The sequence below is a fragment of the Sphaeramia orbicularis genome, chromosome 7, assembly GCF_902148855.1.
Source record: "Sphaeramia orbicularis chromosome 7, fSphaOr1.1, whole genome shotgun sequence".
Taxonomy (NCBI): Eukaryota; Metazoa; Chordata; class Actinopteri; order Kurtiformes; family Apogonidae; genus Sphaeramia; species Sphaeramia orbicularis.
Genome location: NC_043963.1, coordinates 29,093,971 through 29,107,034, shown reverse-complemented (window position 1 = coordinate 29,107,034; position 13,064 = coordinate 29,093,971). Strand labels below are relative to the sequence as shown.

At 39.9% G+C, this 13,064-nt stretch overlaps 1 protein-coding gene across 4 annotated transcripts in view; it reads left to right on the top strand.

Moving 5' to 3' along the window:
• LOC115422301 (IQ motif and SEC7 domain-containing protein 1-like) overlaps nt 1–13,064 on the top strand; it is a 134,976-nt gene that overhangs the window by 66,657 nt on the left and 55,255 nt on the right. Inside the window, exon 1 of one of the 4 annotated variants that reach the window (XM_030138547.1) lies at nt 7,641–7,836. The exons of the other annotated variants lie outside the window; for them this stretch is intronic. Within the exon in view, the coding sequence (XP_029994407.1) occupies nt 7,718–7,836 (119 nt within the window). The 5' untranslated portion in view covers nt 7,641–7,717. Of the gene's footprint in view, nt 1–7,640; nt 7,837–13,064 lie in introns of those variants that run through there. 4 annotated transcript variants of the gene reach the window in all.

The window sequence follows — 13,064 nt, the reverse complement described above, 5'->3', positions numbered from 1 at the left end:
ATAGAGGAAAATACCTGATTTTCACTTAAAAATGTGAAATATTGAGAGTAATATTATAATGAATTCTCATAAGTCACTTAGGAAACATTATTTGTAGAGAAAAAAATCATTTGGAAATCCTCACAAAAATAGATTTAGGACTTAAATTGTTAGGAATTGAACTGAATTAAAAATCACAAAGTACGAATGTAATTGCTGAAAAAAGATGTTTAATGAAGAAATTAGGAGTTGGTGTAGATGAGATGCAGCCAAAGATGTGTAGCAGAAGGTTAGAGATGACAGATAATAAGCAAACACCTTGAAGGATGTTATTGAAAGGTAACATCAGGTATTTGAGGGATGCTGATCTGATGTACTTATCGTCATGTCAGTATTTGTGATGCTGTCTTATCATAACGTCTGAAGTCCTGTGGTGGCCCATAAAGTCGTGCGACATATCACGTTAAATTGATTTATTCGAATTTTAGTTTTTGATGGAAAAAAATGTCTAAATCGCAAAATTGAGATTAGTGCCTTGTTTGCTGTCAGTCAAGCGCCGGCGGCAGCAGTTCTTTGTAGTTATAACGGTAACACAGACTGATGCCGTTTCCTTGGAGATTCCTTCACATGTGAACTTCATCTGTCAACAGCAAGTCTGAATAATGACATCTGCTGAAGACAATTAAATAACAAAAATATGTCACGAAAATGGATCAACATCCCCAGGTCTGACTTGGAACAAACCACTGTATGTGCATGTATAGTGAACATACCGTTTTCACTAAAGAAAAATCCAACGTTTCTTGTCATTTCACCTGTCTTTCTCCAGTCGTTACATGTTATCCTCTTCCAACTGCTTTTTTTGTTGTTTACTGATGTTGCACATATTGCACATGGGTGCTTCTATGAAACTGGGTATATTTTGGTACCTGGCACTTTGCCAGCTTTTTGGACCCAATAATAGAGGAGAAATTTAGACATATTTCCCCTTAGGATGTACCTAATAATGACCTCAGATAAACATAAAAAAAATATATTCTTGCTCTGAGCCATCCCAACATTAATGCATTTTTAATAAAACATCAGGGCCAAAATTGGGACAGGAAAAGCTACCTAGGTGTCAGTGCATTTTATCTTGAAAACATAGCTTGAAATTTTCTTATATAGCACTGTAAATAAACACACTGTGTTAAATTTGTCGATCCTAGTGGTTTTTCTAATCCAGACATGCAGGTTTTTCACGAATCTCAGTTTCATTCCAGGTTTCTTGTGTAACCAATCATGTCCACTTGTGTTACATGCGGAATCTGCCCATTTAAACACAAATAAATGTAGAGTGATTTTGCAACAGCGGTGATTTTTGTGAATTTTGTGATTTTTGTGAAGTAGTTTGATTCCCAAAATATTCCTGTGAGAGAATAAAAATATATTCGAAAAAATAGTAGCGCATAATTTCCGTGTCCTTTTTATCATGCTTGTATAAAAATAATATAAAAATGTGTTTTATCTGAAAAATAGTTTCTCTTTTATCTCAGTTAATATTTATTTTTAAAATACACCCAAAGTGCTTCCAAACTTCTTCATAACAATAATCTATATCTGGTTTGAATTTTTAGCCCCATGTCCTGTTTTTAGGGACCAGTTTCATAGAAGCACCCAGATGCAGTGGGTCTGACCAGTAAAATGTTATCATATTGACCTATAAATAATGACAACTGCAAATTTTCTCTGTTTTAGTGTAAAAAAGTAAAATTACATGAAAATGTTTACATTAACAAACTATCCCTCTTCAAAAAACGTGAATAACTTGAAATGTCTTATGAGAAATAAGTGTAATTTTACCAATATTCTGCCTGTTACTAAATGTTTTGTGTATGTGATTGTAATATAAGCTGTAATGCACGTGTAAATGATAAACTGAGGCATAATATTGTTAAAATTGCACGTTTTTCTTCAGACATTTCCAGTTGTTCATGCTATTCAGATTTTTAAGGATACTTTGTTGATGTAAACAGTATTGTAATATGATTTTACTTTTTTCACTGTTATTATTTTACTGGTCTGGCCCACTTTAGATCTCTTTTGTTCAGTAAAAATTTATTTTTAAAATAGACCCAAAGTGCCTCCAAACTTGCTTCATAATATTAGTCTACATGTTTTACACGTCTACATTTTTAGCCCCTCTGTCCTGTTTTTAGGTACCAGTTTCATAGAAGCACCCACATGGAAAAACTTTGCTTCCAGACACATTCATCTTAATGAGAAATACAAATATACTTACATTTCCAGCAAGTGAAATTTCAAGTACTACTACTACATGTGGACAGTGGAGTTCCCCCTTCAAAAGGAAAAATTTGGTCTCATCATATTTGTTTCACCCTATAAATAAGAATCCTCTATATTAGCATGTAATTACACTAGTTATGCCATTCTGCTTAGTGTTCCTCATGTCTGGTAACTTATTAAACAATGAATTAGGCCTAAATATATGTATGCTGTGGCCAATATAGTTAGAATAATTTTGTTTTCAGACAAATACCTCTAATTATTCCTATTTATACACATCAATAATCACTTAGATCAGGTAAAAGGATTATACACTGAGTCCCAGCTACACTTTATCCATCAAGAATAAATCACATTGTTACAATTATTTCATGAGAAGAGGTAAAAATATTGTATTTCAACTTCATGTGCAAAGGCGTAGTTTTAATTTTGTGAATCATGGTTTGCCCGACTTCACAAAAAGTATATCTATAGCAGCTCTTGCAATATTTAGCCCATTTTGTCCAGCCTTAGTGTATGAGAGGAGCTTCAGCAGAGTCCTGCAGGGTCAAGAGCAGCCATTTCGTGACCTCCCAGGCAGCTCTTTGTTTGTCCTGCTATGAAACACTCGTCTGTCTTCTGCCTCTGATGTTCTCAGGCTTGAGGCCAAGTCACTGACAGAAGGAGCCTTTGCACAGTACCATGCCCTCTGCCAGAGAGCCACAGAAAGGCTGGGCTGCATCATTATAAGAAGGGGATAAGAAAAAAAAGAAACAGCAGGGAAATGAAACCTCTCAGTTCTCTCAGAGTGGAGAGGTCATTAAATCAGGAGGGTTCAGTTTTTCCAGCTGGTCATGATAATTGAAGATTATTTTAATGCAGCAAGGGTTTATATAGGGACTTTTTCTTGTCTGTAAACTCACAAATTGAATTAGTATATCCATAACACAGTGAAACAACTGATTGTACATATAATAACTCCAAATTTCACTAAATTCCTGAAATTTTCTGTGCATTAATCTTCTGTACTTAGCATTAATTTACTTGATATTTAATTTGTTTAATTGACATTGAAGTTTTAATGCAAAAAGGCATGTTTTTACTCTGCAGGTACATCACACACACCATATCATAGCCCTCCTGAGACAAATGTTTTCCCATCATCCATAGTGGTATTGATCGCTGCAGTGTCCTAGAAGAGGTAATGCACTGCCATCTAGTGGATTGTAGCTCATAGTGCTGCAGTGAAAATCCACTCTCCCACTTGTCTCTGTCTGATGTGTTTAAAGTGGGCTGAGGACCCCTGCTGTGCGGCTCAGCTAAGGACACCAATGCTTCCTGCACTCACACACACACATCACCATTACTGTTGTGTAGACAAAATGCAAAACAGTGTCCTCTTACTGATGTACAGTTTTGTTCAAGTCTGATAAGATCTAAAACACCCCGTCACCCCTGGAAAAAAAAAAAAAAAAAAGAAAACAGAATGGGAATAAAGTGCTGCATCAGGTTTTAGAGGTTCAAGCAGTGAGAACTCACTGGTTTGTGACCTCGTGCAGTTGTATGTGTGGTATCTGTCTTTATATCAGCAAAGAAAGACTGCCAATTCAGCTAGAAGCAAGCCATGTCAGGGAAGACTGACATATTTGGTTCTTAAAATCCAGCTGAGCATCTCTTCATTCTCTTGCATTTTTGGCTTTTAAAGAATGTCACACTGACAGATTTATAGAGCAACAGCTTTGGGTTTGTTGTAAGAGCATGAGATCTCCACCAGCTCCAGTTTGCTCTGGTGATTTTTTTTTTTCTTTCTTGGCTGTCAATAAAATCCAAATGAGGATGCCCACTCCTCCTCCTCCTCCTCCATTTGCATTCTACTCTCTCTTCACCAAGCTATCAAACTGTTTTTCTTACATTTAGAGAATATGGTCTCACTAAGAATGCTCCACAGATAACCGCTCTGTTGGAAGGAGAGACGAGAACCAATTAGGATTGAACTCATCAGTATGCATTTCCTGTGTGTCAGCGCCTGTGTTGTCTCTACAGTATGTGCTCTTTGTGTGTGTATTTACTATACAGTATTTGTGCAACCAGGTTGGAAAGTCATTTGCATACAGTCCTGCACAGAATTCTGCTGCTTAGTCCACCGGCCCACATCGCACACCAAGGCCAGCTGGAGTAGAAGAGGCCATATGGTGACGGAGCAGAGTGGGAAGGTTGGCACACAAAGGCCAATGTATGCAAGATCTGTTTCTCAAAAAGGCCACATAGCAGCATGACCTGATGACTCTAAAAAAAACCCCATCTCATATATTACATGTATCATGTGTAATTGTGTCTGGTTTTTGTGGATGTGTGCGCTCCATCACCCTGTGAAGGATGATGCAGTGTTGTGTTGAAAACCTTATTGCTGAAGCTATGAATTTAAGGCTATTTGTCAGTTTGAAAGAGCATCTTGCTCACTGCTTCGCTCCTCTGTCTAAGTGTGTGCCCAGACTACTAACACTGTGTTCAGGATTCGTTGATACTCAGTCGGTGGCTAACAGTGGAGCTCACCGTCTCTCCAGTCAGAGCCCCTCCCCCATAACCTTTTACCGTGTGTATTAGACATACACCTTCTCTCCTCTTCCTAATTTTTACAAGAACATTCACACACAGGCACACATTGGTCAACAGTCAACCTTGAGGTGAAATCATGTCATGGTTCTGTATAATTGAGCTTGAATTACGCTCAAACACCTCACTAATTAACGGCCTTTGGGATGAAGGTGACATTAGAAGTCATGCTCAGAAATAACTCAGAAGAATGAGGAGTTATCAAGACTTTAAGTGCGAAGGCCTGCTAGTTAATAGCTGCACTCTTTACAGAGCAGACACAACATGTCGATTGTGACACTGAAACTTTTTCCTTAGAGGAATTATAGTAGAAGACAAAATCTAATTGGTGTGTCTTATTTACTGAACCTGTCTCACAGCAGTTTTACTCTATTTTAGTGTGTACAGTTGTGCTCATAAGTTTACATTCCCTAGCAGAACTTGTGATTCTTTAGCCATTTTTTAGAGAATATGAATGATAATACAAAAACTTTTCTTACAATCATGGCTAAGGGTTGTATGAAGCCATTTATTATCAAACAAATGTGTTTGATAATAAATTATCCTGATCAAAAGTTGCCATACCCTAGTTCTTAATCCTCTGTATCGGCCCCTTTAACATCTATGAGAGCTGGAAGTCTTTTGTGAGGCACTTTATTTTCTCAGATGGTAAAGCTGCCCATTCTTCTTGACAAAACACCTTCAGTTTCTTTAAGATGTTGGGTTTTCTTGCATGAATTACATGTTTGAGACCTCCCCAAAGTGGCTCAATGATATTAAGGTCAGGAGACTGAGATGGCCATTCCTCCACCTTCACTTTTTTCTGCTGTTGCCAATGACAGGTTGACTTGGCCTTGTGTTTTGGGTCATTATTAAGTTGGAACATCTAAGACCATCCCATGTTCATTCTGTCAGGGTATGTAAACGTATGAGCACAACTGTATGTGTCAAGTGAATACTGTAGCTTAGAGGTAGTACAAAGGGCAAGTGCATGGAAAACAGCTAAAAGCTTTTCCCTTTAGGAAAGTGGAAAAACTTTAGTAGTTTTGCTTTACTTGGGTGGCATAAACAGTGTCATGTTGATTATTTTCACTGATAATAAATCAGATTTTTTTTTTTTTTTTTTTCCAAAATTGTTTCAACCAACAAGCCAAATTTCAAAGGACATAAGACACAGCAATTTAATATGGAACAAAGAAAATATTGCCATTTTGCTTGGGAAAAAAAAAAAAAAAACCTGTAATGATTAAACAATTTGATATCTGATTGTTGCAATCAGTGTGGGTTTGCTTAGAAATCTTAGTTGGAACAAGTGTTGGGTTATATTTAAACCAAAAAATCATACAATTCAGCATGCACACTTAAACACACAAGAGCACACCGGAGACCAGAGAATGCCAAAGCTGGAGGGATCAGCACTTGGTAGTTAGAGGGTAAGTAGCTGCTGTAATTACACTGAAATAACGCGCATATGCAGTTGGCCTTTACACAAGTTCATTAACAAAAAACAAAGGTCTCACACTACTAGTCACCTTGACGTTAACACTCGATACATCGACAGCGCTCTGTGCCATTGAGTCTGCCTGGAATGAAACTCATCCTCCCCTGGAGAATATGAGCCGGCAGGGTTTCTGACCGTCTCTTTCTATGTGCAGCTGTTTCTTACACACTTTCCAGCCTGCCTACAGTTCTGATTTGGATGCTGGAATAAAGTGAAGATGTCTACAACACTACTATTCATTTCCTTACAGAAACTTGCAAACAACGCTAGTTTTATACAGTACACCACCTACAGACTGTGTTCCATTGGACTCATTTTGCAGCCAGCACCTCATTTTTTCTCTACATTTAGATGGAATTTTAAGCAATGTTGCTTTATTTCTGCTTAATATTTCACACTTCCTTTCTGGGTTTTGCTATTACTTGTACATGATGCAATGTCTGTGCAAGCTCCATCACTTCTATTTTACAAACTTTGTATGCCTGGTATTATAAAGACCAAAACTATAGATACACTTTATAACACAAGTCAGTTTTCCTGGTGATTATTTACTGGTTTTGCATATGTGCATCCATAATCTCACCTTTGTCTGAGTTCTGTATTGTTGCTAAATAAACCAACAGAGCTATGCAGCATCTTTACCTCCTTGCACCACTCCTTAATTGGACTAGAAAGGCTCATCTGTTCTGAAAGACACTACAGAGAAGTGCATTGATTCCAGAGGGGAGAAAGATTGAGAGGAGGTGTTGGGGGGTAGTATGTGAGAAGAAGAGAAATGAAAAAGAAGATGAGAGAAGGAGTAAAAACAAATGGGAGGGAGGGAAGAGAGAGAGAGAGAGAGAGAAAGAGAGAGAGAAATGGCATGATAATGAGCCCTACCTCTGACACATCCTCCAGTTTCTATGGAGACCAAGGAGCCAATCATGTGGCCCTGTTGAGGACTGTACTACTGAGAGCAGATAAGAGGGTGGAGAGATGTAAACGCAGATGCTTCTCTGTGTCTGTAAGAGAGCTCACATTTCCCACAAGGTTTCCTGCAGGTTGTGTCCTTTGGTTTTTACTTTAGAGCTGCTGCTTACCCTGACATTCACACCCGAAGAAAAATGTCCATTATCTTTGAAAACAGAGGCTTCTCATCTTTACATAAACAGAGTCCCCTTAGCTTCAAGGCTGTATGACACTCACCCCTTCTGCTTTTCCTCCATCACCACGAGAGCCCCCCCCACCTACAGCCAGCCTTATGGATGCTCCTTGTTACATCACACACACAGCTCTCTAGCAGCCCATGTTTGTGACTAGGAGGGAGAGGGAGAGTGAATGTGAGTGAGCCTGTGTGCGCACGCTGTCCCACCATCAAGTTCCATTGACCAGCATTACAGGATGGACAAACCAAGCGTGTGGCGTGCCGTGGTGAGCAGCACAGACCCTCGGCGAACACGAGATCCAGGGTCCCACTCCAACAGACCGGGCTCTGCCATGGGTTACCGGCTCTACGACATGTGAGTAACATGTTCTGCGTGAATGCTGCTGGATGGGCAGACGGGGCTCGCCCGCCTGGGCGGCGCTGCTCTCATTCATGGAGACAGCAGTGGAGTGGGTGGCGATGGAAAACACAGTGTCTATCTCTGTAGTGCCTATGCTGAGTCACCTATGGCATCCAGACCTTGTTCTGTCCTCTCATGTTCCCTCCCAGTATTCTTAGTAAACAACATGTCTCTCATGGGGAGGGGCAGGGATGTGCAACATACATTTGTCTGTTTGAAGGCGATGTTAAAATATCACCAAGATGAATTAATAGCATGTGTCTTCTTACAAACCTGAGTGCTGTTTTGTATGTGTGAGCCTACCATTATGTCTGAAACCAAAACAGAGTCATGTGTGCGATAGATTTAGAGCCTCGGGTGGCTAGGAAAAATGACTCATTTCTGGATGATGCTGTGACAGCTCTTACCGAGCACATGAGTTCCTTGCAGCTTCTGCCGTATATTTGTGGGTGTGAGTGTGTTCTAGTGTGTGAATGATACACTGTGTGTATGTGTGTGTGGCTTTGCTGGAGTATTGTGTGTGTCTTTGTAAAATGTGCCTGGGTCTTAGCTGTTATTTTTGTGACAACACTGAAACTGTTTGTGGAAAGCTTTTGTGAAGTGCTTTTTTGACAGTCGTGTCAGTTCTATTAGGATGAAAGGCAGAGTTAAAATGTATTTTCTTTCCTTTTAGATTTTTTTGTTATGGTTTTGTGCAGTGTAACTGTGTACCCTTGCCTGATGCTCCTTCAGTTTCTAGCTGAATAAGCACCTTCTTTCTCTGCAGAGGCACATGCAAGTTTGTTTTCCTTCTGTAATGTTTTCTCAGCATCAATGTAAATCCTTTAATTCCCTAAAACTCCCTTATGTATAATCCTATATGTGATCGCTTGCAATTTTTACACATGTACCTACGAGCCAGTGCACACTGGAACATTGAGCTGTATTACCGTCATGTCATGATCTAATACCGTACATGAGGATCAGTCATCTTAATGAATATGAGACCTTCACGGGTCTCCACTGAGTCCTTCACAGGCAATCTGCGCCTGCCATTTAGTGGCTTAAATCTCTGTCTTGTTTCCATTTGTGCGGCCAGTGCATGTGTTAATACATTAATATATTCCTTAAATTCTCAAGTTCCAAGTGTACCAGTCACTATGATTTTCTGCTTGATTAAAAATACCTTTTCTGTTTGTGCAGTTGCATAACTAGCAGTTGGACACCTCCGTCAGCCTGTGCTTCTTAGAAAGTAACATGTATTTCCTCCCAGCTTCCTCTAAGACAGACAACATGGCCAGGATGAAGGACAGAGCTCAGGATGGTAAAAGAAACTGCGATCCAAATGGATGACTTTGTGAAACATTTTCTGCTTTTTCTTAGGGGACACAGAAGATGTGTGATGACACTAATGTGTTGTGCTTGACTTGTCTGTCAAACAAACTCAGGCTCCAAGTGTCTGGCCAGTTCTCCTTTAATGAGAAACTGAAGCGGGATGGCTCTGTTCTGTTGTAAATGTCATTTCATCATCACTGGCGTCCCTCAGTCCCTCTAGAATTCTAATGCTGTGACTGAAACACTGGAAAGGCCAAAAGCAGGATATCCTAAGCTTAGCCAAAGGCTTTGTTGGCCTTTAAAGATACTACTCTCTTCTACTCTGGCCTTAAGGGATACAAAGGCAGTTCTTATATGAGAGGTGCATTTCAATAAATTACATATTAAGAAAGATGTCTTTTACAGCAAAGATGTGATGATCAGGAGAAAAAAATAGCTTTACTATTCAGCAGGTTTGATCTTTGTGCACTGATTTATTTTCTGTGTGTAACACAGTTAGTGTGTAATAGTAAAAGAACAACACGGCTAATAAACATCAATGGACTTTGCCCTTCATTGAGATAATGTCACGCATTCTCAGAGGGCGTTCATGCCGTAAAGCCGTTACAGCAGGAATGCCCATTTACCATTATTGGCTGAGAGATCCTTAATGCAATGCCCCTGTTCAAATGACGCCAGCGCTGATGAAAAAGGGTGTGCGTCACCAGAGCTGTAAGGCACTGACAGCACATTCCTCCACTTTGAGCCAGAGCCTTTGACAGCAGAGTGTGCTAGGTCTGCAGACTGGGAGAATGCACAAAGACAACTGCCAGCAAAGCTCCAAATATGCCTTCATTGTAGACAGCAATTGTAGGAGGCATGCTCCTATTGCTTTAGACAACAACTGCATATAACACAATATTGCACTGCCAGCACATAGGCTGGTACAGAGCATACTGTCACTTGACATGGCATTAGAGAACAGGGGCATAAAAGGCTGCACAGCTGAAAGTGAGTCACGAGCTAAGGCAAGAATGCATACTGTACAGCAGAGATGCTCGAGTCCGTCATCATCAGCTATTTGGTTTTTCAGTGACTGAATTGCTACAGTGTACAATGACAGTGACACAGTGGCTGCCCACAGCAATAAATGACTACAGTTATCCTGCAAGTGGCATAATTACAACCATTACAGCTCAATTATGCTGAGTTCAGTCTTTATGCCAAGGACTGTAAAACTTATTTTATTGATCAGCTGTTTGATGCCTTCTGTCAGTGACATTGACAGAGAACAGGACATTCATACCCCATGAGTTCCTCTGCAATAAACAATGATGTGCCGACAGAAAAGCACATAGTAGAACAGGTCACAATAAGGAAGACTGGAGCATAGCAGAAGATGATTAGATTAAACGGGTTCAGATAAGGGTCACAAATCACTTAAGTGTTTTGTCAGCAGAAATTTAAAGACATTCAATCTGTTGAGCAGCTTTTAGTACTTCAGTAGCTTTCAGTTCATTCCCCCCAGTGCTACAGTAGCATGTTGGCTTTTGCCAAAACAGCACAAGCTTGGCTCAGACTGAGCTTGGTTGGCCTCAAAGACTGTCATTTGCACACTAAAACGTCAGCAGATGGACGTTTGTAGGATGGAGCTTTTCAGCGGCTACGTTTGCAGCTGGAGTTGTGTTAGCCATGTGTAAGGATTATCAAACCAACGGGAGCTGCTGGTTCTCAGGGGCACATCTCAGTGAGTTAAAGTTTCCTTAGGGGAGCAGCTAGTGCTGATGCATTCGTGGTTTGAAACAGCCCATAATAAGCCCCTGCCTTTGCCAATGGCAGCGTCAGAAGCGACAGCACAGAGGGAGTTGGGTGCATCAGAAAAAGATGCATCTCCAGAACATTTTGTTCCTCTGGTAAAAATATAAACAGATATGAGGGGTATGTTTATCTGCAATAATGTTATATAATAACAACCATACAAAGATATGACTGAGTATGTTATCTTGAGAATTGGTTGTTATTTTTACTGTTTTGAAGCTGAAAAAAGCTTTAAGGCCATGAGCTATAACACACACCACAGCCCATACTGACTGACTCATGATCATATATTTTTTTCCATACATGTTTACTTTTCATGACTACAGAATGTCTGTGCTCTGTATTTACTTAATTCATGCAAGTCATGCTACAGTAATCCTATCAGGGATTTTGAGTGGTGAATCATCCCCTTGTGCTTATAGTGGCTACGATGTAAGCCTGCACACATCCATTCTGTACCATTCACATGTTTATTTGAGCTAGCAAAAATGCTTTGTCCTTCACAGTGCTGTTAAATAACACAGTTTTCAGATGTTTTAGACGTGTGCTTTGCTGGTGGTCCAGTGATGTACCATCTTTTGATCAGTTCTGGTGCCCAGCCTGAGGACTTAAAAGGCCTTCAAAATATCTGGCACAAACTGAAGACTAAAGTATCCACCTCCACCCAGCCTCAGAGGATTTTTTTCCCCGCCTTTTGTTCTCTTTTCCTCTGCCATGCTGTTTGTCTGTGCCTTTGCTTTCTACACAGAGCCAAAGCTAGATCTGAGTCTGCTCTCATTATGGATCTTTTTTGCCTCCTCACCCATCTATCTCCCTCTCTCTTTTTCTCCTTTCCCTTTTTTCAGCTCTGTACTTATTTCCCTTCACCTATCTTCTGCATAGCTGCCTTGAGGCTAAACAGCTGTACTGTACAATCTGTATGATGCAAGAGCTTGTGCTCATGCAAACTGTAACTTTCATGTAAGATTATCCCTCCAGAGCTCCTCACTAAAATGGTATTAAATGATATTATCTTCCCTGTAGTATAAAATATCGTGCCACTGAGACACATTTCATCCTCTGCTCTTTGACAATAATGGCTTTCTCCTCAATCCAGGGATTTCCATCCAGTTTGAGTAAAAAAGGACATTAGTAATGCACTCATGCAAGCCGTTCATTTTCGTGTAATTCCATTCCCTTGTAATTCTCTGTAATGAATTATGCTAACATTAAATTTGACATAAACTGTGTTTAATGATCTAAATATGCATGTTTTTTATCCAGTTGGCCTGGTATCACATCTACCAATTATGGAAAACTTCCCTGATTTACAAGTAAATTAATAATATTTTTATGCTGATGTTCTCTGATCAAATCAGGACATCAGACTCCTGTTACTAAGCTTTGAAAACATGGAAGCTTCTCCAATCTGCCACCAGGGGGTGAACTTTTCCAATACATCTCTTCAGACAGACTGTTTTTCTCAACTAGGCATGTTTATAGCTCATGTTCTGTAGTTTTATTAATGATAACCACAACTTTCTTCCTGCTCTTTACATATTATAATGGTTACATTGTATGCCACATGTTTTTTTCTCTTCTTGCTTTTGGATAAGATTAGGTTGCTGGATGGTAAAAATCAGAGACAGGGTTAAGATTGATGTCCATTCAGGTTTCTCACAGGCCTGCCCAAAAAAAAAACAAAAAACAAACCTGTCATCTTTTCATCTCTTTATCATCTTGCACATTCTGGTCTCAGTTTTTCATCCTTCATTGTTTCTTTATTGTATTTCTCCACAAAGCCATCTCCCTCTCTACTGTTCTTCAGCCAGCTTGCCTCTTTGGCTGTTTGTTTCACCTCTTCTCACGAACTGTTGACTTGAGGATTTTCTGCGGCAGGCCATTTTCTATTGAAGTGTTTATTGACTGCACATCTCCTACTTAGAGCCGGTCATGGTGAAATCCTTGGGGCAGCTTATCAGTGATTGACTGGGTCAGTTGCAGGGAGAGGTGAGTCCCTGCACTGTAATGCTCAGTACCAGCCCACGTCAGTGTATTATGATGCCCCAGCAGCAACACAGAGACATTCTGAC